The sequence below is a fragment of the Canis lupus genome, chromosome 18 (genome assembly GCF_003254725.2).
Source record: "Canis lupus dingo isolate Sandy chromosome 18, ASM325472v2, whole genome shotgun sequence".
In the NCBI taxonomy this organism is placed as follows: domain Eukaryota; kingdom Metazoa; phylum Chordata; class Mammalia; order Carnivora; family Canidae; genus Canis; species Canis lupus.
This window is the reverse complement of record NC_064260.1, coordinates 46,819,113-46,843,277: the sequence shown is the minus strand read 5'-3', so window position 1 is coordinate 46,843,277 and position 24,165 is coordinate 46,819,113. Positions and strand designations below refer to the sequence as shown.

Genomic DNA, 24,165 nt, shown 5'->3' with positions numbered 1-24,165 from the left:
ATCTTAAAAAAAAAAAAAAAAAAAAAAGAACAAGAGATAAAAACTATCCAGCCTCAGAATGAAGCAGGGCCATTGTGTTTGCTTCTCCCGTGACCACACCTCTCCTCTTCAGGGTCTCCACACTTACCCTGTAGCAAAGAGGAATTACATCTGTGGACAATGTTGTATAGGCTCTGCTGGGTGGGAAATAGTTATTACTGCCTCTGTGGGCTGTAAAATGATTTATTTAATGTTGCCCACACATGCCGCTGCCACCTCCACCCTATTTTGAATTGTTGCATTATGATCAGCACACTTGAACCTAAATCATTTGTTCAAATTTTGGGTGGTTTCCTCAGTTTAGATTCCGTTTAGTATAGTTTTACTGGGTTAAAAGAGGTGGACCTTTATAAGGCTCAAAGGTTCACTTCGCATATTTTTTACACTTTATTTTTTGGAATCGTGTTTTTTTTCCCCTTTGTTTTGAAATAATTGCAAGCTTAGTACCTGAGCTGCAGCAACAGTGTAGTGTTCCTGTGCTGCTTCTGCCCAGACTGGAGCTACTGGGGCCCTGTGGGCCATGCGGGGCAAGGGATTGCTTCCCAGGCTTTTCTTTTTTCTTTTTTTTTAATTTTATTTATTTATTTATGCATGAGAGACCGAGAGAGAGGCAGAGACACAGGAGGAGGGAGATGCAGGCTCCATGCCAGGAGCCCGACGCAGGACTCCAGGATCGCGCCCTGGGCCAAAGGCAGGCGCCAAACCGCTGAGCCACCCAGGGATCCCCTCTACTGCCTCTTGATTTTATTTGTGTCTGCTGCTTTCTACACACCCTGCGTCCATTGTTCCTCTTATGCTTGTCTCTTCGGATTATACAGTGCTTTTGAACAAAAGATGAACTTGTCCCATCCCTGCATAGAGGGGCCCCTTCACGCAGCAGAGAAGGCAGTGCTGTGCCTGAGCCCAAGTACAGAAGGGGCGGAGGGCTGGACCCCTGACGCCTGGTTTCCCAGTCCAGGCCCCCACCTCTGTCAGGGTGGGCCCTGCAGCAGCAGGGAGAAGCTAGGGTTCCCTAGGAGAGCTTGGACCTCCGCTGGGGAGGGTGCCTCAGAGGGGCACGCAGGACAGGTATTCCCTCACCTGCCATTTGTGTTTTGACTTGATGCTGCTGTTTTTTGTAATAAAGATATTTTTCTTGATATGTGACCATACCTGTTGAACTTTTCAGTAGTGGTTTCTGTGACATTCTGCTCAGGGAGGAGTTGGTCTCTAGTACATACCATGCCGTTCATAGTCTGTCACTGGTGGTCTGTAGACTGACCTGAGTTTTTGTATTTAGTCTTTTGTATTAGAGTTCCACTTTGAACCCAACGACTACTTTACTAATTCAGTCCTGACAAAAACATACAAGATGAAGTCAGAACCAGACAAGGCCGACCCCTTTTCCTTCGAAGGTCCTGAAATAGTTGACTGTGATGGGTAAGTACATGCCATTTCAGCTTCTTTTTGGAAATAAAAACAGATAATTTTAGAACTTAACGAGTAAGAGAAAATAAGAATAAAGCAAAATGTCATTAATCTTCTTAAAAGCCCAGTGGACAAAGATTTAAATTATTAAATAGTCTTTCTGTTTTGGGGGTATGACCGCCTGTGCTGGGAAATGTGTCATGGGGTCACATGTGCCACCATGGGGGCTGGCGGCCCAGCTTCCTCATCAGATGGAGGGATTGGGTCCTCAAGCTCCCTTACATGACACTGTCCTCACTGAACTGATAAATGATCTTCAGTGTTTGTTGAGTGAAGAAAATGAGTCAATGAAGGGCAGTATGGGTCAGTTGCTTGATTTGGAAATTGGTGGGGCAGTTTAATTGTTATCTGACTCATGATGGAGCCCCTTGGTGACTTCAGGGGAAATCACCAGGAAGAGAAGGTGGCTTGGAGTTCTTTCCCCTTGGTATGTTTGAGGTGGTTTGGGAAATTGTTTTGTCTTTGAATTGGCACAATTACCTTACTCATGGGACAAGTACTTCTGAATCTTCCCAGATGAGCAGTTCCAGAGCTTTCTTAAAACCTTTCTAGGCTCGAGTGGTGAGAGTGACTGAGAGAGCATTTCCCAAGGGGAGGCTGTTAGGTGACACGTAGGCCCGGCTTACCAGGCATGTTCCCAAGCAGACACCAGTCTCATGCTGCCAGGGGTTCCCAGTGGGTCCACAGTGATGGAGGGATGAGCAGTGGTACAGGGTTTGCATTTGCACCCAAGAAGGCCCATTTAGCAGCCTGGAGCCAGTGTGTCCACCCCAGACAGTCCTTTGTGCAGCTATAACTTGCTGCCTCTCCACCTTGTCCTGCCTGGAGAATCCAGGTGTGTGAGTGGGTGACTTCAGGGTGCTTTGGGGTCTGGACAGAGGCAGCAGGTGGCAAGCTCCTGAGCGTCTTTTGGGCCTCTTAGCCCAGCTGTGACCCGGCTTGGTAATAGGAAACACCCTCCGAGTACTTGACAAGGGGAGGGGGCATTATGCCACTGTGGTCACAGAACCCCCAGCTTCAGGCAGTGCTGCTAGCCAGCGCGGCGGCAGCCTAGGTCACCTGGCCACTTCCCTTTGTCCAGCCTTCACATGGACTTTGTAGATGTGCCGATCCGACTGGCAGGCTGCTTTCCCTACCTACGTTGTCCAGGTCCTCTAGCTGTGCTTTGGTACCGTGGGTGTTTGTGGTCAGTGTTTCTTATGGCCCGTGTCCGCATGTGTGATGGCTGTCTGTCCCCATAGGTGTGCTATTGATTGGAAGAAAGGGAAAAATGTTACAGTCAAAACAATCAAGAAGAAGCAGAAACATAAGGGACGAGGCACAGTGAGAACAATTACCAAACAAGTTCCCAACGACTCTTTTTTCAACTTCTTCAGCCCACTGAAAGGTGAGTGGGTTGCGTTGCGGATGGTGATTATATATTACGGGAAGTCCTTGCCTTACCCTTAGAGTCCGGTGCAGGTCCTCTGGTGAGTGTGACTGCTAAAGACACAGTTGCTATGCTAGGGGCCGTGGTGCTGGTGCTCACAAGGTGCGGAAGTGGTAGGGGTGGAGGGAGGGCTCAGTGGGCGCCCTGAGCTCCATGCTGGCAGGCCTTCCTGCCACAGCCCTGCCTTTGTCCCTGGTTGTACTCCAGTTACACCTATGCAGCTTGTGGATCATTCCCCACCCTCTCTCTTATAAATTTAGTTTAGTTTTGTTTTTCTCTGTGACTTGATACAACTTGAGGGGTTTACAGATCATGGATTTCTGTTTTTGAAAGACTTAGCTTGGAAACTAATTTTTTTTTCCACCTAAGTAATAAAATAAAGTGACCAAGTGAAGGTTGAGCAACAGGTTTTGAGGGTAAATTACTGAGAAGTCTTAACAAAATTTTTTAAACCTGAACGTGAAGGCCAGGCGGGTTGGCAGTGTTAGAATAGGAGAAAACATGCTCTCTTTATTTTCCGTGAACACGAAGTGATTGAAATCTAGAACTGCCTGCCCCTGGCACAGGTAATTGGTGGGCGTGTGAGTTTTTCTCCCTTGCCCACAGGGTGGCTCCATTTTTAAGTGTGAGCCTCAGACCATGACTTTGTCTCTGAGCTGAGGGCCCTGGCTTCTCAGGCTACGACATTCGCCCTTCCACCCTGTATCTTTCTGGGATTCGTCTTTGATCCTAGAGGATGCAAATGTGTATTGGTTTGGTGGTAACACTAGCCAAAAATGTAGTTAAGTTTTTTCCTTGTATTGGAGAATCCCCTTTGGTGGTCACCTGCATACATTCTCCATGAAACAGGGGCTTTGGTTCCTAAATGCAGTGGCTTTGCTGGAAGGTTTCTTAAGATTGGGTTTTAAGTAATTTAATAATCAAAATGAAATTAAGTGGACTCAGAATTTGGGGGGGGTGACTTTTGGGGTTCTAAAACTGTCCTGTGATGGTTATGACTCTGAAAATGTCCTGGGGTAATTAATGTACACTTAAGCTCTCTGGTAGATAAATTACATGTAAACATAGCTATTTTTAAAGTCGTCATGTATGATATCAAGTGATGAGCTCTGTGAAAACAAATCAAAGGTGACCATAGTAGTGACAGGGCAGGCAAGGGAAAGGTGCTGAAATTCAGATAATGTGTTTTGAAATGAAGGAATCTGGTCTGGTGCCCTCCTTGTCCTTAAATCTATAAGACCTGTCCCAAAGTCACATGAGCAAAGTCCTTGGCACCCAGGCCAGAGTTCCCAGACCCAAATCTTAGCCTGTGGTGGTGCGCACATGCCAAGGCTCAGGGAACATGCTATAGGGGTGGTGTTGACACACATGGGTGCCCAGCCCCTGGGGAGCAGCCAAGCCAGGAGGGGCTAGTTGAGGCCAGGGTGGTAAGCCTCCCGCTCCTGGCAAGACTGAGCCTTGAACAAGCATTTCTAAAGTCTGGGTTTTGAATGGTGGTGGTTAGTTGAGCATCACTGGGCTTTGTTGAGTGGTTTTAAGTTCCTGTATTTGCCGTCACTCTCGGTTCTGGGTCAGGCTCTGGTGCAGCAGCAGAGTCTGGCCAACTGTGCGCGCGCGCGCGCGCGTGTGTGTGTGTGTGTGTGTGTGTGTGTGTAATTGCCCCTGTGCTGCACTCTTTGGTGGGCAGCGACCAGCAACACCCTCTTGCCCACAGGGAGTCTTTCCATTGTGTGGGAAGAATGCTTCAGCACTGTGTTCTCTCCTTTCTCCTTTCCAAATGGACACAGTGTGGACCCTACTGAGGTGCAGTGCTTTAGAAACAAGGCTCAAGGATCTTCCTCCCCCGAGAGAATCCTGCAGGGTTGCAGGACACGGGTACAGTCTCCTTAAAGTGTAAATGCGCTGAGTGTCCACAGTCTGGAGCCACTTCATAGGCCTTTCCACCTGCTACCACTAAACTAGGAAGGAAAGTGCTTTTCCCCAGTTGGCGTCCTGAGCAGGTTTCCGAACAGGTCTGGTGGGGGCCACAGGGAGATTAGGGGCTCCAGCTGTGCATGGTCCCACCTTACCTCCATGGATCTGCCTGCATGGGCTTGCAAAGGTTTTGGTTGTCAGTGTAACGTGCGTATGTTTTGTCTTTTTTTTTTTTTCTAGCGTCTGGGGATGGAGAATCACTGGTAAGCTTTGTGTTGTCATCAGAATCTCATTATCTCCAGAGCAGTTGCCCACCTTCTATTCAGTCCCTCCTCCCTCCTTAATCCTCTGACACCTGGGGTGTGCGGTATTCACTACACTGTGGGGCGGAGCCCCGTGTGCTCCACCACTCTCAGTAATGCTGGGTCCCCCAGAGTGAGGGACACGGTGCGGGTGGGGGGCGCGGTGTTCGCTGGTGGACACAGGTTAACATTGGGGTCTTACCTCCTCAGGATGAAGACTCGGAATTCACATTAGCCTCTGACTTTGAAATCGGACACTTCTTTCGTGAGCGGATAGTCCCGCGGGCTGTGCTGTACTTCACAGGGGAGGCCATAGAGGATGATGACAACGTATGTGGGTGGGAGACCCTGGGGGTCCCCTGGTGGCGGGGGAGGGCGGACAAGCAGGGCTCTGGGGTACTCGTAGAGCAGAGTGCCAGCCCCCTCCAGGGACAGCATCCTCAAAAGACCCCAGGTGCTCATCATGTCCTGCTTAAGGTCTATAAGCTTTGGGTGACTTGGAAATGGGAGGAAAATCTCATTTACGGAAGTCTGGCCACAGCAAAAGGTTAGGATAGAGTGGACTCGTGCTAGCCTGTGGTGTGCTGGCCCCAAAGAATTGAAACCCATGGTGCACAGAAGGATGGTGTGGTTGCAAAGTCCCCTCCTTCCTCTCTCCCTGCCTGAGCACAGCCTAGCTGGCTGGCTTTCGATGGTCACCTGAGATTGTTCTTCATTCCAGCCTGCGCTCGGCTCACCGTGTCGTCTTGATTTGTAGGAATAAAGTCTTATAGTGTGCTGTTAGAAGTATGCTTCAGATATTTATTCCCTTGCTTTTAGAGCTCTTAGGTTTCCTGGATGGTTCTCAGTTTCCTTTCTAAGACGTTTCTCAAGGCTTCAGATGGGGACAGCCAGAGCCAGGCAGGTTTGAGCTGCTTAGTGCCCAGGGGCAACGAGGGCCTGCTCCTCGCACTTCTCCTTTGTGCAAATGGGCCCATCCAGAGTGGGCTGGCTGTGTAATCTGGAACTGCTTTGTCTGTCCCTGGGCTGGGAGGTAGTTTTGGGGCAGGCTGACATGGACACGCACAAGTCAGTGTAGTGTTGCCTCGTGTAAGTGCTCAAGTTATTAAGTTGACACAGCAGATTGTAGACCAACACAGTCCCGTAGAACTTTCTGTGATGATGGAACAGTCTTCAGCGTGCCTGCTCTGTCCAGTGTGGTAGGACTGGCCCCATGTGATGCTTGAGGATGTAAAATGAAGCTCTAGGCAACTGAGGTCAACTGAGTGTTTAGTTTTTATTTAATGTAGCCAAAACAGTCTAGTGATGACACACAGTGGAAATCTCTAGACTGCATGGTCTCCACAGTTTTGATCATATACCCATCAATTTTAAAACTCGAACGTGCAGCTCATTATATATTGGTTTACTTCAAATGCATGCAGAGTGGGTAGTACTGGCTAGGACTGTGTGTGTATTCACTCACAACACCTTTTGTATGGGTGCTGCTGCTGAGCAGTGTAGTTTAGAGGTTAGAAGGGGGAGCCGCACTCAAGACTGCTTATTAGACCAGGATCCCGATTTCACCACTCATAGCTGTGTGGCCTCTGTGCTGCAGTGTCCTCATCTGAAAACAGGGTTAACGGTAGACTCTGGTGACTTGTCAGGCTCTCTAAAACAGCACCTCTAACAAAAATTTAAAAAAATAAAATAAAATAGCACCTCTTGGCACCATTACATAGTGCATGTTAGGATAAAGGTAAACTTCAGGTGTCTGCTATGTTGGAAACCTTGCACAACAGCTGGACATTGTTGCAGGAGGGAATGGGTCTTCCACGTTCTCTAGGCTTAGCTTGCTTTTCCCATGAGCTCTGCAGTCACTGTGGAAGCACTGTTCTACGTCACTGTGAGGTGTGTTTGAAACAGGACCCTCTAGGCCCTTCCACGTCAAGAGTGAAATGATAATACTTAGAACCTCAGAAGATCCACGCTTGAGCCTGTTGGAGGGTAGTTCCAATCTGAGCTAAAATGTAGTTCCCTACAAGACATCAGACCAAGGTCTTTCCCTCTCGGAGGCTGAAGGGCACTGGGGGGTGTGTGGACCCCACCAGCCCTTAAGCCCTTAGAAGTTTTGTGTGGGCTGTCACTAAGGACAGGCTCCAACGAATGAAATGTTTGTAAGAAAAAGCCTACTAAATTTTTATGTCCCTCGTGGCGTTCAGGCAGTAACGATAAGGTTTGTTTTGTGTTTGATCTTGTTCTGAGTCTGATGTGTGGAGTTTGAATGAGAGTCTGACCTGTGGTGTCTTTGGACCTAGAAGAAATTCATTCACAACCAACCAACTACAGTGTTAGGCTTCTCTTCACACTTAAACACCAGGGTTTTATCACATTTCTAATAATAAATACCCTTGTAGGAGATATAAAATACTATTGGAATTCATGTATCTGCATAGTAAAATGCTCCTGTTTGGCTTAGATTAGCCAGTTTCCCAAGGGGTCCCAATATGGTGTCATGATGACCATCTTATTCCTGCACCCTTCCCCATCCTCAAGCCTTGTTTTGAGTGGTTTTCAGATACCCAGCATCCTATGAACACAGCAGGCCTCATGGCTAGATGGCCCCACAGCATCAAGGGCCAGGATGCCCAGAGGCTGGGCCATGCTTCTGCTTCCCACAGGCCTGACCAGTGGGGGCACTTGACAGGGACTGTGCCTGGGTCAGGCTGCCCTTGTTCTTTAGAGACCTAAATCCTGTTTCCTTTCTTTTTTCAGTTTGAAGAGGGTGAGGAAGGAGAAGAGGAGGTAAGACATGGTGAACGTGGAGCATCTTTTCCCTGAGGCTGCACTAGGCTTCCCCTGCCAGAACAGTTGGAGGTCATGGAACCTTGTGTGGAGCTGCCTCGGGGCCTCCACCCTGTTGAAGCCAGTGGAAGGGGGTGGTGGACGCAGGTGCTGGCCCTCTGCCCAGTCGCCAGCCCCTCGATTGACTTAGGAAATGTTGGTTTAACAAACAAATCGCATTTTCAGCAGTGTGTTTATGTCCATTATCACTGAGAACAAAAAGGTGCCTAGAAATCATTGTGTCCAGAGGAAGTGACCTAAGCACTTAGGGACCGTGATCATGGATTTCCTGCTGAATTCGAGGGTGGCTTTCATTTGTGTGGAGTGTGTGCAGATCCACAAGAGTTTAAGTCCCGTGTGTTCAGCTCGCTCTCATCCTTTTCTGCAGGAGTTGGAAGGTGACGAGGAGGGAGAAGATGAGGATGATGCCGACATTAACCCTAAGGTCAGTTGTTGGGGAGCTGCCGTGTCCACCGATGCCATGCTGCTGTGCTGTTGGGTTGTGTCCCCACCTGGCGTGCCTGTCCTGCTCTAGTTAGAACATGGAAAACAGACCAGGAATAGGCATGAGTAGCCCCTTCGGTAGGATTTAGTGCTCGGTGAGTGTCCAGTGAAGGAAGGCTTTCCAAGCTTACTCAGAAGCTCTTTCTTTCCATAAGCTATTTCAGGAGAGCAGCTTTGTTTTCCAGACCCTTAGTCCTTTCAGGGTAATGGCTGAATGACCACATCAATAAGCTGCCATCTATTTGTTTTTGGAAAAGGTATAAAGAAGGAACTTCGGGGGGTTATTTTTTTTAATAGAGTAATTGAATTGTAGACATAATTTTGTAGTTGCCTATGGGCTGAGAATATTCACAAGCTATGTCTAAATACCTCTAATCATTGAAAGTAAACTAGGAAGCATTGCTAAAAAAACAAAAACAAAAACAAAATGAGAGTGGCAACCCCGTTAATTTTACCTGAAGGTCTGAATGTTTACTGATGGTCAGATCAACTTAAATGAAGTTGCTTTGCCACTTAACACATCTCTTAAATCCAGAACTGCTTTAATGTAGTCCTGAAGCTGTAGTATGAATGTCCTCTGTTTGCTAGCATGAGAAATTGAAAGCTCACTACATCTTAGTATTAAATACATCACAGGCTGTTGGAACACTCAACTGACCTGCCATTTATAGCCTGGGTCTCGGTTTAACTAGACATAGTTTGTCCTCCGTTTTTGCCCAAAGTGGAATGTGCACTAAACTATCAGTGTAATAACCCAGCTCTGTAAGTGTGTGTGTGTGTGTTTGTTTTTTTTTAACACCCAAATGTTTCTGTAAATGCATGCTTTACAGCTCCTTCTAGGGAAGGATGAGAGGTGGGTTTAAGACTTTTTTAAATGTACCATATAAATACTGCTTTGGGAATAAGCCTACAGACATACTCACCTCTGCACAGTTGGCCTATCACGGGAGAATTGTAGTGCAAGCACCCCTGTGCTCAGCTCTGTAACATGGGGGCCCTGCCTCAGGTGGCTCACACTGGGGGAATGGGGGAGGTGCTGACACACACATTCATGGTTTGGATTTGAGAACAGAGACTGAGGATGGTTTGCAGGGGGAGCTCCGTTACTCCGTCGCTTGTCACTTCCTTCTGTTGTTTGTCCTCTTCTCTCTCCTTGCCAAACCTGTCTCCTGCCACGTCTGTTTTCTGGAAGGGCATTCTCTCACAAGTAATCTGGCACAGTATAGGGTTGTCAGGACTGGCGCTCCGTGGATCTTCATTGGTGGGGCACAGGGGTGGGATGATAAACTGGGAGGCACCAGGACCGCCAGCCCTGTGCAGCTAGAAGGGCCCGGGTCTTGTCTTTCAGAGGGATTTGTTATATCTGAGTCTGCACACGTGGAGGCAAACAAGGGAGAAGGGATGTTTGGTGTTAAATGAACAGCTGTGGTGGGTTGGGGTTGCTCATCTCAAGCTCAAGATTTTGTAGTCAGTCGTGTCATGAGAAAGTGGCTGTTTCCGCCTGTTTAATCTTGTGCATTTTGCTTTCTTTTTTGCTGACAGTTCCTTTCAATTTTTTCCCCATTTAGGTGTAATTTTTGTCTGTTAATCATTCATGCGTTTCTAGGTAAGGTGGAATTCCATTCATTCCTAATCCAATCTTCTGATCTGTGCTTTATAACAGTGCTTTATTGTGACTTTGTGGATAAAGAGGAAGCTGTTGGCCAGGCACACTTCTAGTGTGCTAGGCTGAGCTCAGGGCTTTCTGAAGAACAGTATTTTTGCGCAGGTGTCTGTTGTATGTACTCCTAAAACTGATCGTCAGAAACTACATTTGGCTCCTGTTGCTGAGCCCAGTGTTTGTTGCTGACCACGGAGAGGCGTGACTGGTGTGGCATTTTTATTGGGGACGGGACTGCCCTCCAGGAGGAGCACAGAGCGTGAGGGCCCTGGGAGGTGGGCACTGTGCAGTCTTCATGAGGACCGTGTTGCACGGGCCACCCTGGAATGAGCCACACCTGTGCAATAGGAAGCAGCCCACTGTGCTTTTTCTTGATGAGTCTCGATTGATTGTTTCTACTTTTTAAATTCAGGTGTGGTGCAGACCAGTAGGTCATTAAGGGCTAGCTGACCTTTGAATGTGCTAGAGTTACTATCTCCAAAGCTGTGGTATCTATGTGGTTTAGTGTTCGGAGCAGGTGCTGTTGCGTGTTATTGGGAGTACTCTGGCTGGGGAAGAGCTAGCTGTGCCCACCTGCCACCCCTGTCTGCCACAGCATGGGCCATTGCAGCTCTGTTCCAGCCATCAGCTCCTCGCCCTTGGGGAACACTGTCCTCACTTGGGGGTAGGGGTGGGGCGCCTGGTCAGAAGGTGCCACAGGAGGCAGGTGCAGTGATGTTCATCCCTGGAAATGTAGGGGTTCTTGGTGCTGTGCTAAGAGCAGCGGCAGTCAGTGTGTAAAGCAGGGCCTGTGAGAGCTAGGACTTGAACTTAAGGCTTCCTGCTGATCCTGACATTTAAGCAGACCACAGGCCTTTGAGAGTCTCTCTGCATTGCCTTCCTGTCTGCTCACTCGGGTGGGCTCACATAGAGAACTAAGAGGTGAAGAGGTAGCACAGCTATCTCCTGGTTAAGAAACGTCATAACTAGGTGAGATGAAGAGACACCTGGATCATTTACATGCATATAGGACAGTGTGTTCTGTTGCTCTTGATTGATTCCTACTGCCCCACATGTCTAAAGAATTGACCAACCAGGCTTGCTCCCCCCCTACCCCTCTCTCACCCTGCCAGTCACTGGGAAGCATCCTTAACCTATTCAGCCTGAGTCTCTCAGACAGGGGACCCTCCTGGGGTGTAGTCACCGTGAATAATACTGGCACGTGACTGCAGTATCAGCCAGCACCTCAGTAGTGTCATCAGATCCTTGTCAGGGGCCCGGCTTCTCGGATGGGGGAGGCCATTCCCTCCATAGTCACACAGGCTTTTGGGCCCTGGCTGTGTTCCCCTGTGAAGCTGTGCTGGTCAGCTGTGTGCTTGGTGGCAGTTGTCACCTGTTAAAATTTGGCTTTTAAATGGCTCCGTAACAGGCAGGTTTGAGTTGTTAGTTTGTGCCTTGGAAATACCCAAGTCCTCTCCCTTGATAATCAGTGGCATTAAGTAACCCGGCTGCCATTGGACTTTGTGGCCTGAGACAGGGGATGCTGGGTTTAGTTGTCATCCTGTTTTGGCCTGTGTCACAGGCTGAAAACAAGTGTCTTGTTGATAAAATTGACATCAGAAGCTTCGGGGTTCTGTGTTGACTTTACAGCCGAGGGCCCGTGTCCGTGCAGATGCTGTCCTCAGCTGGGCCACCTGCCTGCCTCCCTGCCTGGCCCTGTGCTCTCCAGCAGACTTTATCTAAACCCCAAGCTGCTGAAGGTATCTTAAACAAATAGATAATACATTCTCCTGGTTAAAAATAAATATATCATTCAAACAGCATATACTGTAAAATGCCCAATGTTGTAAAACACTGTATGTGTGTAACTCACACGTATTCAGGAAGGTGTGCTGCCTGCCCATTCCCATGGTGTTCCCACTTCTTAGCTCCATCTTCTCTAACCCACCTCCTTCTTGGAAATACAACTGTGGAAACACACACTTCTCCCCTCCTCCTCAAAACGTTGCCAGCTACTCTCCCACCCCTGCCATGGCCATACCAGGCTGGGAGCACCTCCTCGCTTCTCCAGCCAGGCTTGAGAGCCAGTGGGTCATTTCCTTGGCCGCTGACCTGGGTTGCCTCCAGATCCACAGTTTGAGTTTGATCTTTTCCAACCTGGATTTCTGATCAGGTGTGTTTTGTTTTGGTGCCTGGGTTCTTCAGTATTCTAGATGAGCAGGACCCCCTCCCAGAGTGTCCCACTGCTGGGCGGTGCTGGGCAGAGACCTGGGGCCAGTCAGACCTGGTGGGTCCCAGCGATGTCTGTGTGCTCTTCCCTTTAGACTTCCAAATAAAGAGCTTATTAGACCAGGGTCTGAGATCATGGTTGTCTTTAGGAATCCTTTATGTGTAATTTTCTTTGTATCTTAAATGTGATTTCCCAAAGAATGTAGTCCCAGCTCCAGTCATAGAAGGTGTCAGTTACTTTATCCCACATGTTCCTTTGAGCCTGTAATGCAGGGATTTTTTTTTTTTAGACTCAGTAGTAGGCTTGACACATTGTATCAGAATAATTTATAATCTTGGCAGCCAAGAATTACAGACTTCTGATCAGTAAATGTATTTACTCAGAATGGTTAGTAATCTCGTCTGTCTCTCAGGCTGTTGTTGGCCTCCGCACAGAATGCGTGGGGTTGCTGACTGCGCTTTTAAACGGTGTGAGATGTGTTAGGTTGTATTGAAGTGGATGTGCTCCTCTGGGGGCGGGGGAGGCTCTCTCCCTGATACCTTTCAGGAGGGATAGACATCCCACTTGGGGAGGGACTGGGAGGATCAAGCCATGCCTGTGTGGAGCTGTTGGAGTGGCCTCCCAGCTGTGGTCTGCTGGCACAGCCCGTTAGCAGAGAGCACTCTGGAGTGCTGGCAGGACTCTGGGGCTGCTCAGCTGCCTCTGGCCCACCCTGGAGTGGCACTGTTTCAGGTGCTGAGCCTGTCTTAACGGGAGGCGAGGAACAGAAAAGGGAGCCTGCTGCTGTCACGTGGGCAGGGGCAGGGGGTTGCCCGAGGCTCTGAGGCTGCTATGCAGTGTTGGAGCATGGGCTCCCTTCTGCACTGAGTCTCCGACCCTGACACGTTCCTCCTTCCCAACACACGGGCTGTGACTTAGACTTACGGCATGTCTTGAAACCAGAAAGGCTGCCCTACTGAGACTTTATTTCTGGGAAATTGACTGATTTTTTTTTTTTTTTTTAATTACAATCTTAAAAGTATGTTTGCAGTAACCTTCGTTTCAGTAAGAATGAAGGCAGTCAATTGAGTCTTGGTTTGCATTGTTGGTTGGAGATACCTGGTCGACAGCATTGGTTCCCTACAAGTCTTGTCTTCTCTCGTTGACAGAAGGAGCCCAGCCAGCCATCTGAGTGCAAACAGCAGTGAGGAGTGAGCGTCCTGCAGGTGCGGCGTCGGGGACTGGTCATGGCGGCGGCACCACCGTATTGGCAGTGCTTCTAACTTGTTTTCAAGTGCATGATTTTGACTTTAACTTTTCCTTTATCCTTATTATTTTGCTTAACCTGTACAGTGGCAACTTAAATGCATTTCAGAAATAGGAGGTTTGATTCCAGCACCCTCTATGGCCTTGGGTGCAGTGCAGCTCAGTGGACTTTCCCAGGCCCTGCCTTCCGGAGGGCTCTGTAGACCCTGGGGGGATGGGGTGGTGGAAGGTCAGTTGACGCCAAGGGCAGTTGTCTGGGGATGTGGTTCCAGGGCTTCTAGAACCAGTCACACCCCTCCACAGCCAGACTGGATCCTTCTTCACTTGAAGAAACCCATACGCTTTGTGTTTGCCACCACTTGGTCTCCTGTGCTCTAATCCTCTCAGGAGAGCTGATAGAGTAGGGTCCTGTTCTCCTTAGAACGTTCTTTCTCTGGTTTTGTCTTCCTCAGGGTGGGGTAGGGGTTGTGGTGCACCCTAGCCCTGAGGCGTGAGCATTTGTGGTTCATCTTTGTATTTATTTATTCTTTCCTCTTTGTGAAGGCTTGGGACACATGCTGTCACTTGTCCTTACAGTTTCTGAAACCATGTGTGTGACTGGTGACCTGGTGACTCGCCAGGTGGGTGTGGTCGTGGCTCCCAGGGAGTGAGGCCTGTGTAGAAGGAACCTCGCTCTGTCCTGCCTTCAGCTGAGGGCAGGAGCTCGTTTCCACGACATGCAGACCACACGGCTTTGGGGGGCGGGTTGCGGGCAGAGTGCCGGGGTTCACCAGGCTTCTGTGGTGAGGGGCCTAGGCTGGGAAGCACTGCTGTTAGTGTGTACGTGTCAAGTCTTGCTTTGTCAGTACCCCCATTTCTTGGCCCCATGCTCATCTTGTCTTAAAAGCCCTGGGTTCAGAGTGACCTGTTTTTGGCTGGCGTGTGGGGTTTCCGAGTGTGTGACCAGGGTCTCTGTTGCCGGGGATGCAGTGTCCACACTGACCAGGCCTGTAGAGTGCTCAGCCTTACTTATAATACATTTGTAACTGAATACGGTGTTTTCAATTTGTACAGAATAGTTAGAATATTCTATTAAAGTTGTGAAACATGAATCCTGTGCTGTGTAGTCTCTGTGGGGAACCTGGTGGGAGGAGCGGGCAGGGGTACTGGCACCTGCCCCCACGCAGCAGCTCCTGCTGTGGTTGTGCATCCTCTTGAACTGCATCTGTAGAGCCCTGGGGACAGGGCAGCCCCCGGGCTTTAGGCCTCAGCCTTTCCGCGTTGTTTTTGAGGCTTTTACAACCGGTTCTTAGGAAGAGGCTCCAACGTTTAGTTTCCCTGTTACACCTACAGACCCACCTCACTGTCAGGGTGGGCTTCGACTCCCTGGGTGGGCCCCTTGCTACCTGGGAAAGAGTCTGCTCTCCCCTAGGAGAGCGCTGTATACCTTTCAGGTCCACAAGGCTCCAGGAAGGAAGATTGTCGTGTAGGGGCCACTTTTGATTGATCTTCTCACTGGTACTGTACTGGTGGAGCCTCCATCCCTTCATAAGAGGGAACGCTACCCCCAGAAACAGCTGCTGTACAAGCCTGTGCTCAGAACCTAACCAGGGAGGGCAGCCCTGGTGGCACAGCGGTTTAGCGCCACCTGCAGCCCAGGGCGTGATCCTGGAGACCCAGGATTGAGTCCCACTTGGGCTCCCCTTGGGAAGCCTGCTTCTTCTCCCTCTGCCTGTGTCTCTGCCTCTGTCTCTCTGTGTGTGTCTTTGAATAAATAAATAAAATCTTAAAAAAAAAAAAAGAACCTAACCAGGGAGTTACAGGTGCTAGGAGAAGGCATGCATGCAGCTTCTCCTGCAGCCCAGCTCACCTGGCGCCTGCCTGGGGGCCTGGCTTCTTCCTGGGAGTGTCAAGAAGGAGAGGCAAGGGCCTCCAGTGCCCTAGACAACTGGAACCAGAATGTTCTCACTACTTGAAGGACCTGGGTCTGGCCCCCCACCCTCCACCCGACAAACCTGCGGGTGCTAGGGGGTGCCTTGTTCCAGCTGACCCAGAATTAAAACCTCATCCCCTGAGGGCAGTCTGCAGAGATGATGCCTGAGTGCTGCTCCCCATCCTCTCAGCTGGGAGCATCTCTTGGGCATGGGCCCCCGGACCTTTGGGGTAGCTTCTCGTCCCTGTGGACTCTGACTGGTTCCCAAGTTCTTCAAATGTTCTGTTCCCCTGGAGCACCGGAATGAACCTATTTGTAAATCCACAGCTTATGGGTCACTACAGGATTAGCAGCAATTGCACAAAATGATGTGCTCAGGTGATTTGCAGGAAGTTCGCAAGGACAGTTTCAACTCTGGGAGCATCCGATCCCACTGGCCCAGGGGTCACTCTGAGCATGACCTTGCAGAGGAATCCTTTCCTACTGGTTCCTGACCATCCTCAGTGGTGACGGACCCATGTTCACTATGAAGCAATGGCCTAAAGATTGCTGGGCCTTGCTGATGAAATGCGGGTCACTTAGGAAGAGTTTTCTCTGATTGGCACAGCGCTGGCTGATGGGCGCTGAGGAGATGGCTGGGGTGGGGGGGCATGCTCTGTAAGAGCCTCTCTGCCCAGCGGTTCCTAGGCTCTGGCGGAAGTCCAGGGTACGTGTGTGTAGAGTGCGTGGCCAGTGTGTGCTGTGGTGGTTTGGAATGTCTGACATTGGGGGTGGAGGCGGGCAGCCTGGGCCTTCCCTCAGAGACTGGCCAAGTCCGTGCCCCTGAGAGCGGGGTACTTAGGAGCAGGTAGTGTCCAGCCCCGTGTGGGTATGCACCTGCACACTCGCGTACACAGCGGCCACCTCTGGAGTCTGGCCTGAACGGGAAGCTGGAGAGAGCGACTGGGCACCTGGGGTCAGTGGGACGGGGAGTTGGACGGCCTGGCTGTTGGTGGTGAGCTGCGTGGTACAGATGGTACCACAGCGGGCAGCGGGAGGAGTGTTTGGATTGTGACTGTCTCTGGAGGCACTGGGTTCCATTTCCCTGTGGGATAAGAGTGTATGAGCGTGCCATACCCACCCACGTGTGGGCTCAGTCACAGAGCGGGGTCCCTATGGCCTCCAGGACCTTCTCTGGTGCTTCGTTGTCCCAAGTGGGTGGCATGACTCCTGCTCAGAGCCTTGAGAAGCTCTGCCTTCCCCAGCTGTCCACTGCAGTGCTGCCTCCTGGCCTGTCTAGCTGTCCTCTGACCTCACCCCTGGGCAGTCACAGGCAAGGGAAGGCAGGCTGTCCCCTGGCCGAGGAGCCTGGCACGTGCAGCCTCCGTCCAGGCCTCTGTTGGCACCTCAGGGAAGGGGTCGGGGTGCTTGCAGCAGCTCCGGTAGTCACTGGCTCCACATGAGCCAGCCTGCTCTCCCCGCTGATCCCTGAACTGCCTGGAGCCAGGCCTTCCTGGCCTCCACTTTTGGTCCCCCCCCTCTTTTTTTTTTTTAAGATTTCTTAAAATTTATTCATGAGACAGAGGCAGAGACACAGGCAGAGGGAGAAGCAGGCTCCCTGCTTCCCCCAATGTGGGACTTGATCCCAAGACCCCGGGATCACGCCCTGAGCAAAGCTGAGCTACCCAGGCGTCCCTTGGGCCCCTAGGCCATCATGGAGCTTCTCTCAGGGTTCCTGAAAGTCCAGGGCCACCTCCCATCCCCATGACCTCTGTGGCCCATACCCTCCTCCTTCCTTAGACTGCCCCTGGTCCACCCTGGTTCTCTTGGAGGCCACAGGTCTCCTGTGTCACCCAGACCGCCCATGCAGACTTGTATGGACACAGGTGGCTGCCCCGGGGCTCAGCTGCTGTGTCTGAGCCACCAAGTATGTCCACCTCTGCACTGACTTCTGGGAAGTGTTCGGCTCTGTCCTGGCAGAGTACGGGGCACAGCCCGCAACAGGATGGCCTAGGAACCTTGAAAACGTGGACCGAGTGAAGCCGGATACACGGAAGGGCCTGCGCATGACCCGTTTTTGTGGGTTCTAGAGCCCACGCAGCAACCAAGGCTGCCGGGACAGGCAAACGTGCGGGTTAACCGGGGCACCCCGGGAGAGGTGAACTCTTGGAACTGCTTCGCGTGGGTATGTCTGGTTGTGGGTATGTAAACTGTGTCTCAATGGAGCAGCTTTTTCAGAAGTGCCCCCAAATCCGGGTCATTTCATTTAAAAATTCCTGTTTTCCCATGGGTGTATTGGCAGTTGTGGCCACCCAGGGCCAGGCTAGTAGCCGAGGTTGCCCACACCCTCATCCTGTAGCACCTGCTTCACTCTGGCGACCAGTCTGCTGTAGGGGTTCATGGCTACCGTAGTTGTGGCCCTGACCCACGCCCTCCAGTGGCCTGCACTCCCGCTCCCCTCCAGAAGTCAGGCCAATGGCCCGTGCTCCCAGGGAGTGCCTTGGCCTGGGGAAGGGGGAAGCCCTGACCTCAGCCAACCTGTCGTGGTGATACTGCTGGCCTTTGGCCTGCCTTCCGCTCAGAATGAGTCTTCCCCGTCTCCTCCGCCCCCGAGTGCCCAGGGGGTGACCGGAACAACGCCAGGTGGGCTGCAGAGGGGGCCCCAGGGTTGGCAGGGAGATGTGCTCTCCAACCTGGCCTTTAGCCTAGGCACACTGAGAGCACCTCCGGCCATCAGCCAAGCCTCTGGTCCAAGAAGAGGCCACTGTGGGGTCAGCCTCCGTTGGAGGGCACTGCCACCCTCACCCCTTGCCAGGCTCCAGGACCCCTCCTCTGCTGACACTGACCGAGCTTTCTATTCTCTGGATCTGGTGTGATTATCCAGGCACCGAGGCTCAGGGCACAGTGGCCCGCAGAGGCCTGCGTTCCCACCAGGAGAGGGAGGCCCAGACACCGTCTTGAGGCCAAGTCATCTCGGTGCACTTGGGTGGAGCCCCTGCCCGCCCTAGGATGTCACTGCTGAGCCATTCCCTGCCAGCCTGGCCCGGCTGACTCAGCTCAGTGACGGTGACGGCCGGATGTTACTTTCCCTGTCAACCCAGCAGGCCTGCCTGGCCCAGCCGGGCTCCTGGAGAAACGGGGCAGATCCCTCCCCACCCCCTCCATGGGCTCCTTCCTCCCACCCGGGCTGGGGGCTTTCAGGAGCCCGGGGAAGGCAGTCCTGTCTCTGAATCTCCTTGGGGCTTGGCCTCTGCTTCCGGAACATGGGGAGAACCTTCCTTCCCAAAGCCTTGGTCCAGGCAGGGCTGCCCACGTGGCCCTCCCTGCTGCCCACCAGCCTGGAGCCAGCCCTGGGTGGACTGGGCACTCCAGGGGGACACAGGCATTGCTGGGCGGAGCTTGGCGGCTTCCGCCTCAGGCTGCAGGGAGGGCCCGGGGTCTCAGCCGCCCCCATTTCTGGCAGGGGCTGGAAGATGCCAGCAGAGCTGCCCTCCCTGAGCTGGGAGAGCTGAGCAGAGGAGGGGACTGTGAGGTGCTCCCCCAGGCCCAGCTCTGGCAGGAGAAACAGCCCAGGAAGGTGCAGGGCCGGGGGCTCACCACCTGGCTTCTGGCCTCCAGACCTGGGAGTAGAGAGATCTGTGTTGTCCCAAGCCACCAGATGTGTGGTCACTTGTCCCCACAGCCCCAGGACATTCACGTAGGTAGGTAGAGGAGTCCAGGTAAGATGCTCAGAAGTGCGGGGCAGCAGAGGGGCAGGATGGATAGGACCTGGAGGGGGGGGTGGCAGCAGAGTGAGTACGAGGACTCTGGCCTTCAGGGTGGGGGGCGCTGAGGAACCTGGGCTAGGACCCCCAGCCCCTTGGCAGCTCCTGAGGGGGGCACGTACACAGCCTAGAGACCACAGGGCCCCTGGGCTGCTGGTACGAAGGAAGCCTCCAGGGGTCCCCACCAAGAAGAGGGGCACCTCCGTTCCCCTGGTTCCTCTGCCATACAGCCTCTGAGTCCAGCATTTCCGTCCATCTTGCAGACATCCGCAGGGCACGCCGGACGTCTCCCCTGTGCTGCCTGGGGGAGGCCCGGTGATGGGGAGAACAACTACACATCTTTGAAAACCCAGCTCAAAAGTCAGCAGTGGTCGGTCTCTGGGAAGCCTTGACCCCACCCGCCAAAGCCAGCTAATGCCACCGCTGTGTTGGTCCTCACCTGCCACCAGGCCGTGTGGCAGGACGAGGGGAGGGTTGGCAGCAGACACCTAGGGCTTTGTTAGTGGCCGGGGTGGTTGTGACAAAGGAACATTCGAGGCTTGTGCAAATCCAGGCGCAGGTGGGGCCCCACTCCCTCCAGGGGCGCTGGGGTGGGGGGTCCTACCCGCTCCTCCAGGGGCTGGGGGCCCCAGGCGTCCTGCATGCCCTCCACCCTCTCTAGGGAGGACACTGATGGCATTCAGGGAGCACATAATACACATAATACACATAATACACATAAAATGGGCCATCTTCACTGACTCTAAGCCACAGCTCAGGGCCACTATGCACATTCACACTGTTGTGCAGCCGTCCCCACTGTCCGTCTCCAGGATTGTCCATCGTCCCAAACAGATACTCTGTCTCCCTGAGACACTGACCCCGTCCCTCCCCCGGCCCTGTGACCACCGTCCACGCTGTCCCCAGGAGACACTGACCCCGTCCCTCCCTCAGCCCCTGTGACCACCGTCCACTCTCTGTCCCTGTGAATTTGGAGACTCTAGGGCCCTCGTGTGGGTGGAATCCTTCAGGATGTGTCCCCCAGTGTCTGGCCCGTGTCACTCAGCATCACGTCCCCCAGGTCCACCCACGCTGTGGCAGATGTCAGCGCGTCCCTCCTTGTTCAGGCTGAGTGACCGTTCAGCGTGTGGATGGCCCACGTCTTGTTTATCTGTTCTTTTGTCGTCAACAGACACGGGTTGCTTCCCGTTTGGGGGCCAGTCTGTGGGGGCAGGAGTGGGCGTCCCCCCAGGGAGCCGCCGCATGAGTCCCCGGATGGGACCCTTGAATAAATATTAGTAAACAGTCCACCCTCAGGGGCCGGGGTGGGCTGGAGCCAGATGTCCTGTCTGTCCCGTGATGACTGCCCGGGGCCTGCAGGTGCTGACCGCCGTCCACAGGGTGGCAGCCACACCCTGTCCACCTCTGCCCTCCTGCCCACCCTCCCGCCCTGTGTTTGGTGCATTCCTTTCATTCAAGCTTGCAGAGAGGTCCCGTGTCCCCAGGAACCAGGCCCTGGGCAATCTTCCCCCGTGGGCTCCCGGCCCCTCTCCCAAGCCCAGGCCTGGCCCCCACCCCCCCGCCCTAGCCCCTCCCGAGGTCACTGCAGTTTAGGTCCACATGTCTCCCACAACCTTTCCTGAGCACCTGGGCTGGGCCCCGGGGGCCCCAAAGACGGAGACCCTTATCACTGCATTCCAGGGGCTGATAGTGACCTTTGAGCAGGGCACTGAGGGATGAATAGGAGCTTGCCGGGGGCCAAGGAGGGAAAGGTATTCTGGGCAGTGTCACTGTGTCTGGTGAGGTGGGCCCTGCCCATGAGACTCCAGCCGAGGGGCTCAGAGAAGCAAGAGATGCAGCTCTGCGGGGCCAAGCCGGGCTGACAGTGAAAACCTGAAACCAGCCTCCTGCTCTGGGGCCTCTCACTTTTCCCAGGCTCCCCGCCCAGAGGATACAGATCCAGGGCAGGCCTGAGTCACGGGTGGCGGCCAATGGGCTATGGCACACTCAGGTCAGGTGGCATCAGGCCGCCTCCCTGGTTTGTGGGCCCACGCGGGGGAGACTCTCTCCCCTGCCCTCCTAAGGTTCACACTGGAGCCATCCCGGGGACCCGAAGGCCCAGCAGTTACACAGCTCAGGGAGCAGGCCTTAGGGCATGCCCCGGCAATCCCAGGGGGCTTCCTGGAGGAGGCCAGTGGAGAGAGTCTCCCAGGCGGGGGACGTGGCGAGCCCCACCCCGGGGCTGTTCTGAGCACCGCCTCCCACAGGAAGAGGGTGGTATCGAGCCCCAGGCACTGGGCCGGCTGTGACGCATGGCTTCCTCACCGGCCACTGTTCCCAGGCTGGTTGGGCAAGAGCCTCCAGGGTGCGGATGACCTCATGAGGGGCGTTTGAGAGAGGTGCCCTCATTGTGTCTGGGGACATCCTCACTCAGCTGCGCAGGACAGCAGGTGTCCCTGGCCAGATGTCTGGGGGACCTGTCTGCCTGGGGGTGGGAGCGGGTCCCCCCCAGGCAGGCCCCGCATGAATCCCAGATGCGACCCTAGGATAAATATTAGTAAACTTGGCTCTGACCCACACCGCCTGACGCCATGTATGGAGGCGAAGCCCAGTGCGGGCCCCTCCCGGGTCGTTTGGGTGGGGCCACTTCCTGCCCCCAGGCCTTGGGGCGCACACAGGACAGTGGATCCAGATTCCACTGGCTGGTCCCAGAGGATGAGCTCAGCTGAGTCCCCAACTTCTCTGAGACCCCCACTCCATTCCCTGCAAACCCAAGAAAGCCACTGCAGCAGCCCCCGTGTTGTCAGGAGGCCAACAGGGTTGGAGACCTGCGGGGTGCTGCTTCCCCCACCCCGTGTCCCCAGCCTGTGGCTGGCTGTCCAGCACTCTCCTGGCCAAGAACCCTGATGAGCTGCAGCTCCCCTTGGGACACAGGCCAAGTCCACCCCAGGGTCCCTGGTACCTGGCAGGAAGCTGGCTGGTGCGTCCTCTGGGCCCCTGGCTATCAAGTGGCTCAGGGAGGGGCTCCCCCGAACGGTCTGCCCTTAGGGTTACAAGGTCAGTGCTTTGCTTCCACATCATCCTTTCCCCACTCCCCACCCCAGAGGGTCCCCAGATGGGCCTGCTGGGGGGTGGGGCAGGCACAGGGCCTCTAACTTAGCGGGGAGCCAGAGCTGGCAGGTTCCCCAGGGGGCCTCTGGTGGATGGGGTCTCAGGCTCTGGGGCAGGCGCTGACAGTAGTGAAGCTGCCGGGATGGGCCCAACTCCCGACCCCAACCCTCTGGGATCCCCAGCCCAATATCCCCCACCCCCACCCCCCACACACACACTCAGGCTGCCCTGCCCCTGGCTCTCCACCCCCTGGGACTGTCCTCCCGGCTCCCTCTGACACCCACCTGTCAGAGCACAGGTCACTGTCCCCTCAAAGCTCCCCAGAGAGGCCTGGCCGATGGGAGGCAAGGAGAGGAGTGCTGCGAGGGGAGGCAGGCTGGTGGGCACCCACAGGCCTCCAAGGGGTACAGGCAGAGTGGTGGGCTCCTGGCAGGCTCGTGGGGACCTCTGTCCCTGGTCTGCTTCTCCTGGTGGCCCACTGCCTCTTGCTGGGTCTCACTGCCTGACACCCCCAACCCACGAAGGCCGAGTGCTCTGGGGGATGGAGGGTCAGCGGTCGCACACAGCCTGGTATGAAAAGCCAGTTCTGCTGGGGTGCCTGTAGTGACCGGACTGACCCCTTCCAAGGCCATGGCCACCTGCGTTGTCTTGAGAGAGGATAGCTCTGTCTTCCACCTGCCAAGGCCTGGCCCAAGCCTCTCGTGGGAGCCAGTGACCCTTTGGGCCAGGGCTCTGAACGCCCCTGGAGAGGTTAGGGGACTCCCCAGGGCTGCACGGCAGGGGTGAGGGCAGGGGCAGTTGAGGCCAGCTTCATGGCCCTGTTCCCACAGGGGTCCTGCGCTCCTTTACGCTCTGCTGTCACCAGCATGAACGCTGGAGTCTAGTTTGAACCAGGGACCCATGTTTTCTTTTGCAACCACCCTGCAAGCTTGAACACCTCCTGGGGACCCGGGCCCTTCCTCCGTCCGTCTGCAGTCCTTTCCCAGAGTCACAGCTAGGTGGAGCTGTTGGAAGGTAGGTGCCCTGCCAGCGCCAGGTCCCCAGAGACCCCTCCTGCGACTCCACCCCCACCCCTGGGAACCGGGGAGGAGCCCGGCAGCGCTCGGCTCCTATAAACCCTTTAAAGGAAGAGAGTTTAAAAAAAAAAAAAAAAAAAAGCCTGCCCGCCCTGGCTGGGAGGCATGACTCAGCCGCCCCCGCCACCTCTCCAGGCTGACCCCCCGGCACCAGCAGGGACCTCTCCCCACTGGGCTGTGCAGGCGGGGAGGGTCGTCCGCTGCCCTCTGCCCGGGGGCGCGGGAAGGAGGGGTCCCTCGCGTCTATTGGGCTCCAACGGGTGCTGTTGCAGCACTTTGCGTATGTTCGCTAATCTGGCAGAAGCACCGGCGTCCCCATTTCGCAGAAGAGAAAGCAGGCGCGCAGCACCTGCTCTCCGGGGCGGCGTGGCCCGGGGGTGAGGGCAGGTCCCGGCAGGGCGGCCCGCGGGGGGCGAGGTGGGACCGCAGGCCGGGGGGGCGGGGCGGGGCGGGGCGGGCGGGCGGCGGAGTCTCCCCGGGCCGCCTGGGCGGTGGGGGTCCGGGCCCGTCGCCGGCGCTTCCCGGGGCTCCCTGGGTGAGTCAGCGCGGGCAGGGCCGGCCGCAGCGCATTCCTCCGCGGGCCCGGCGTCCGGGGCGGGGCGGGGACCGCGAGTCACCCCGCGAGGGCCGGGGCTGGCGCGCGGGGGAACGGCGGCGGCGCGGGCGACCCGGGGCCGGGGGGCGGGGCCTCGGAGGGGCGGGGCCTCGGAGGGGCGGGGCCGGCGCGGGCGGGGCCCCATAAAGGCGGCGCC

At 54.4% G+C, this 24,165-nt stretch overlaps 1 protein-coding gene across 7 annotated transcripts in view; it reads left to right on the top strand.

Annotated features, from left to right (window-relative positions):
• NAP1L4 (nucleosome assembly protein 1 like 4) overlaps window positions 1-14,683 on the top strand; it is a 42,340-nt gene extending 27,657 nt beyond the window's left edge. For 6 of the 7 annotated variants that reach the window (XM_025451828.3, XM_025451829.3, XM_049096380.1 and 3 more), the window contains 7 exons: window positions 1,319-1,458; window positions 2,748-2,893; window positions 5,090-5,112; window positions 5,362-5,481; window positions 7,906-7,935; window positions 8,363-8,419; window positions 13,496-14,683. In XM_025451828.3, the coding sequence (XP_025307613.1) occupies window positions 1,319-1,458; window positions 2,748-2,893; window positions 5,090-5,112; window positions 5,362-5,481; window positions 7,906-7,935; window positions 8,363-8,419; window positions 13,496-13,534 (555 nt within the window). In that variant the 3' untranslated portion in view covers window positions 13,535-14,683. Of the gene's footprint in view, window positions 1-1,318; window positions 1,459-2,747; window positions 2,894-5,089; window positions 5,113-5,361; window positions 5,482-7,905; window positions 7,936-8,362; window positions 8,420-10,046; window positions 10,085-13,495 lie in introns of all 7 variants that reach the window. The other variant, XM_025451830.3, reaches the window with a different exon arrangement.
• The last annotated feature ends 9,482 nt before the right edge of the window (window positions 14,684-24,165 follow it).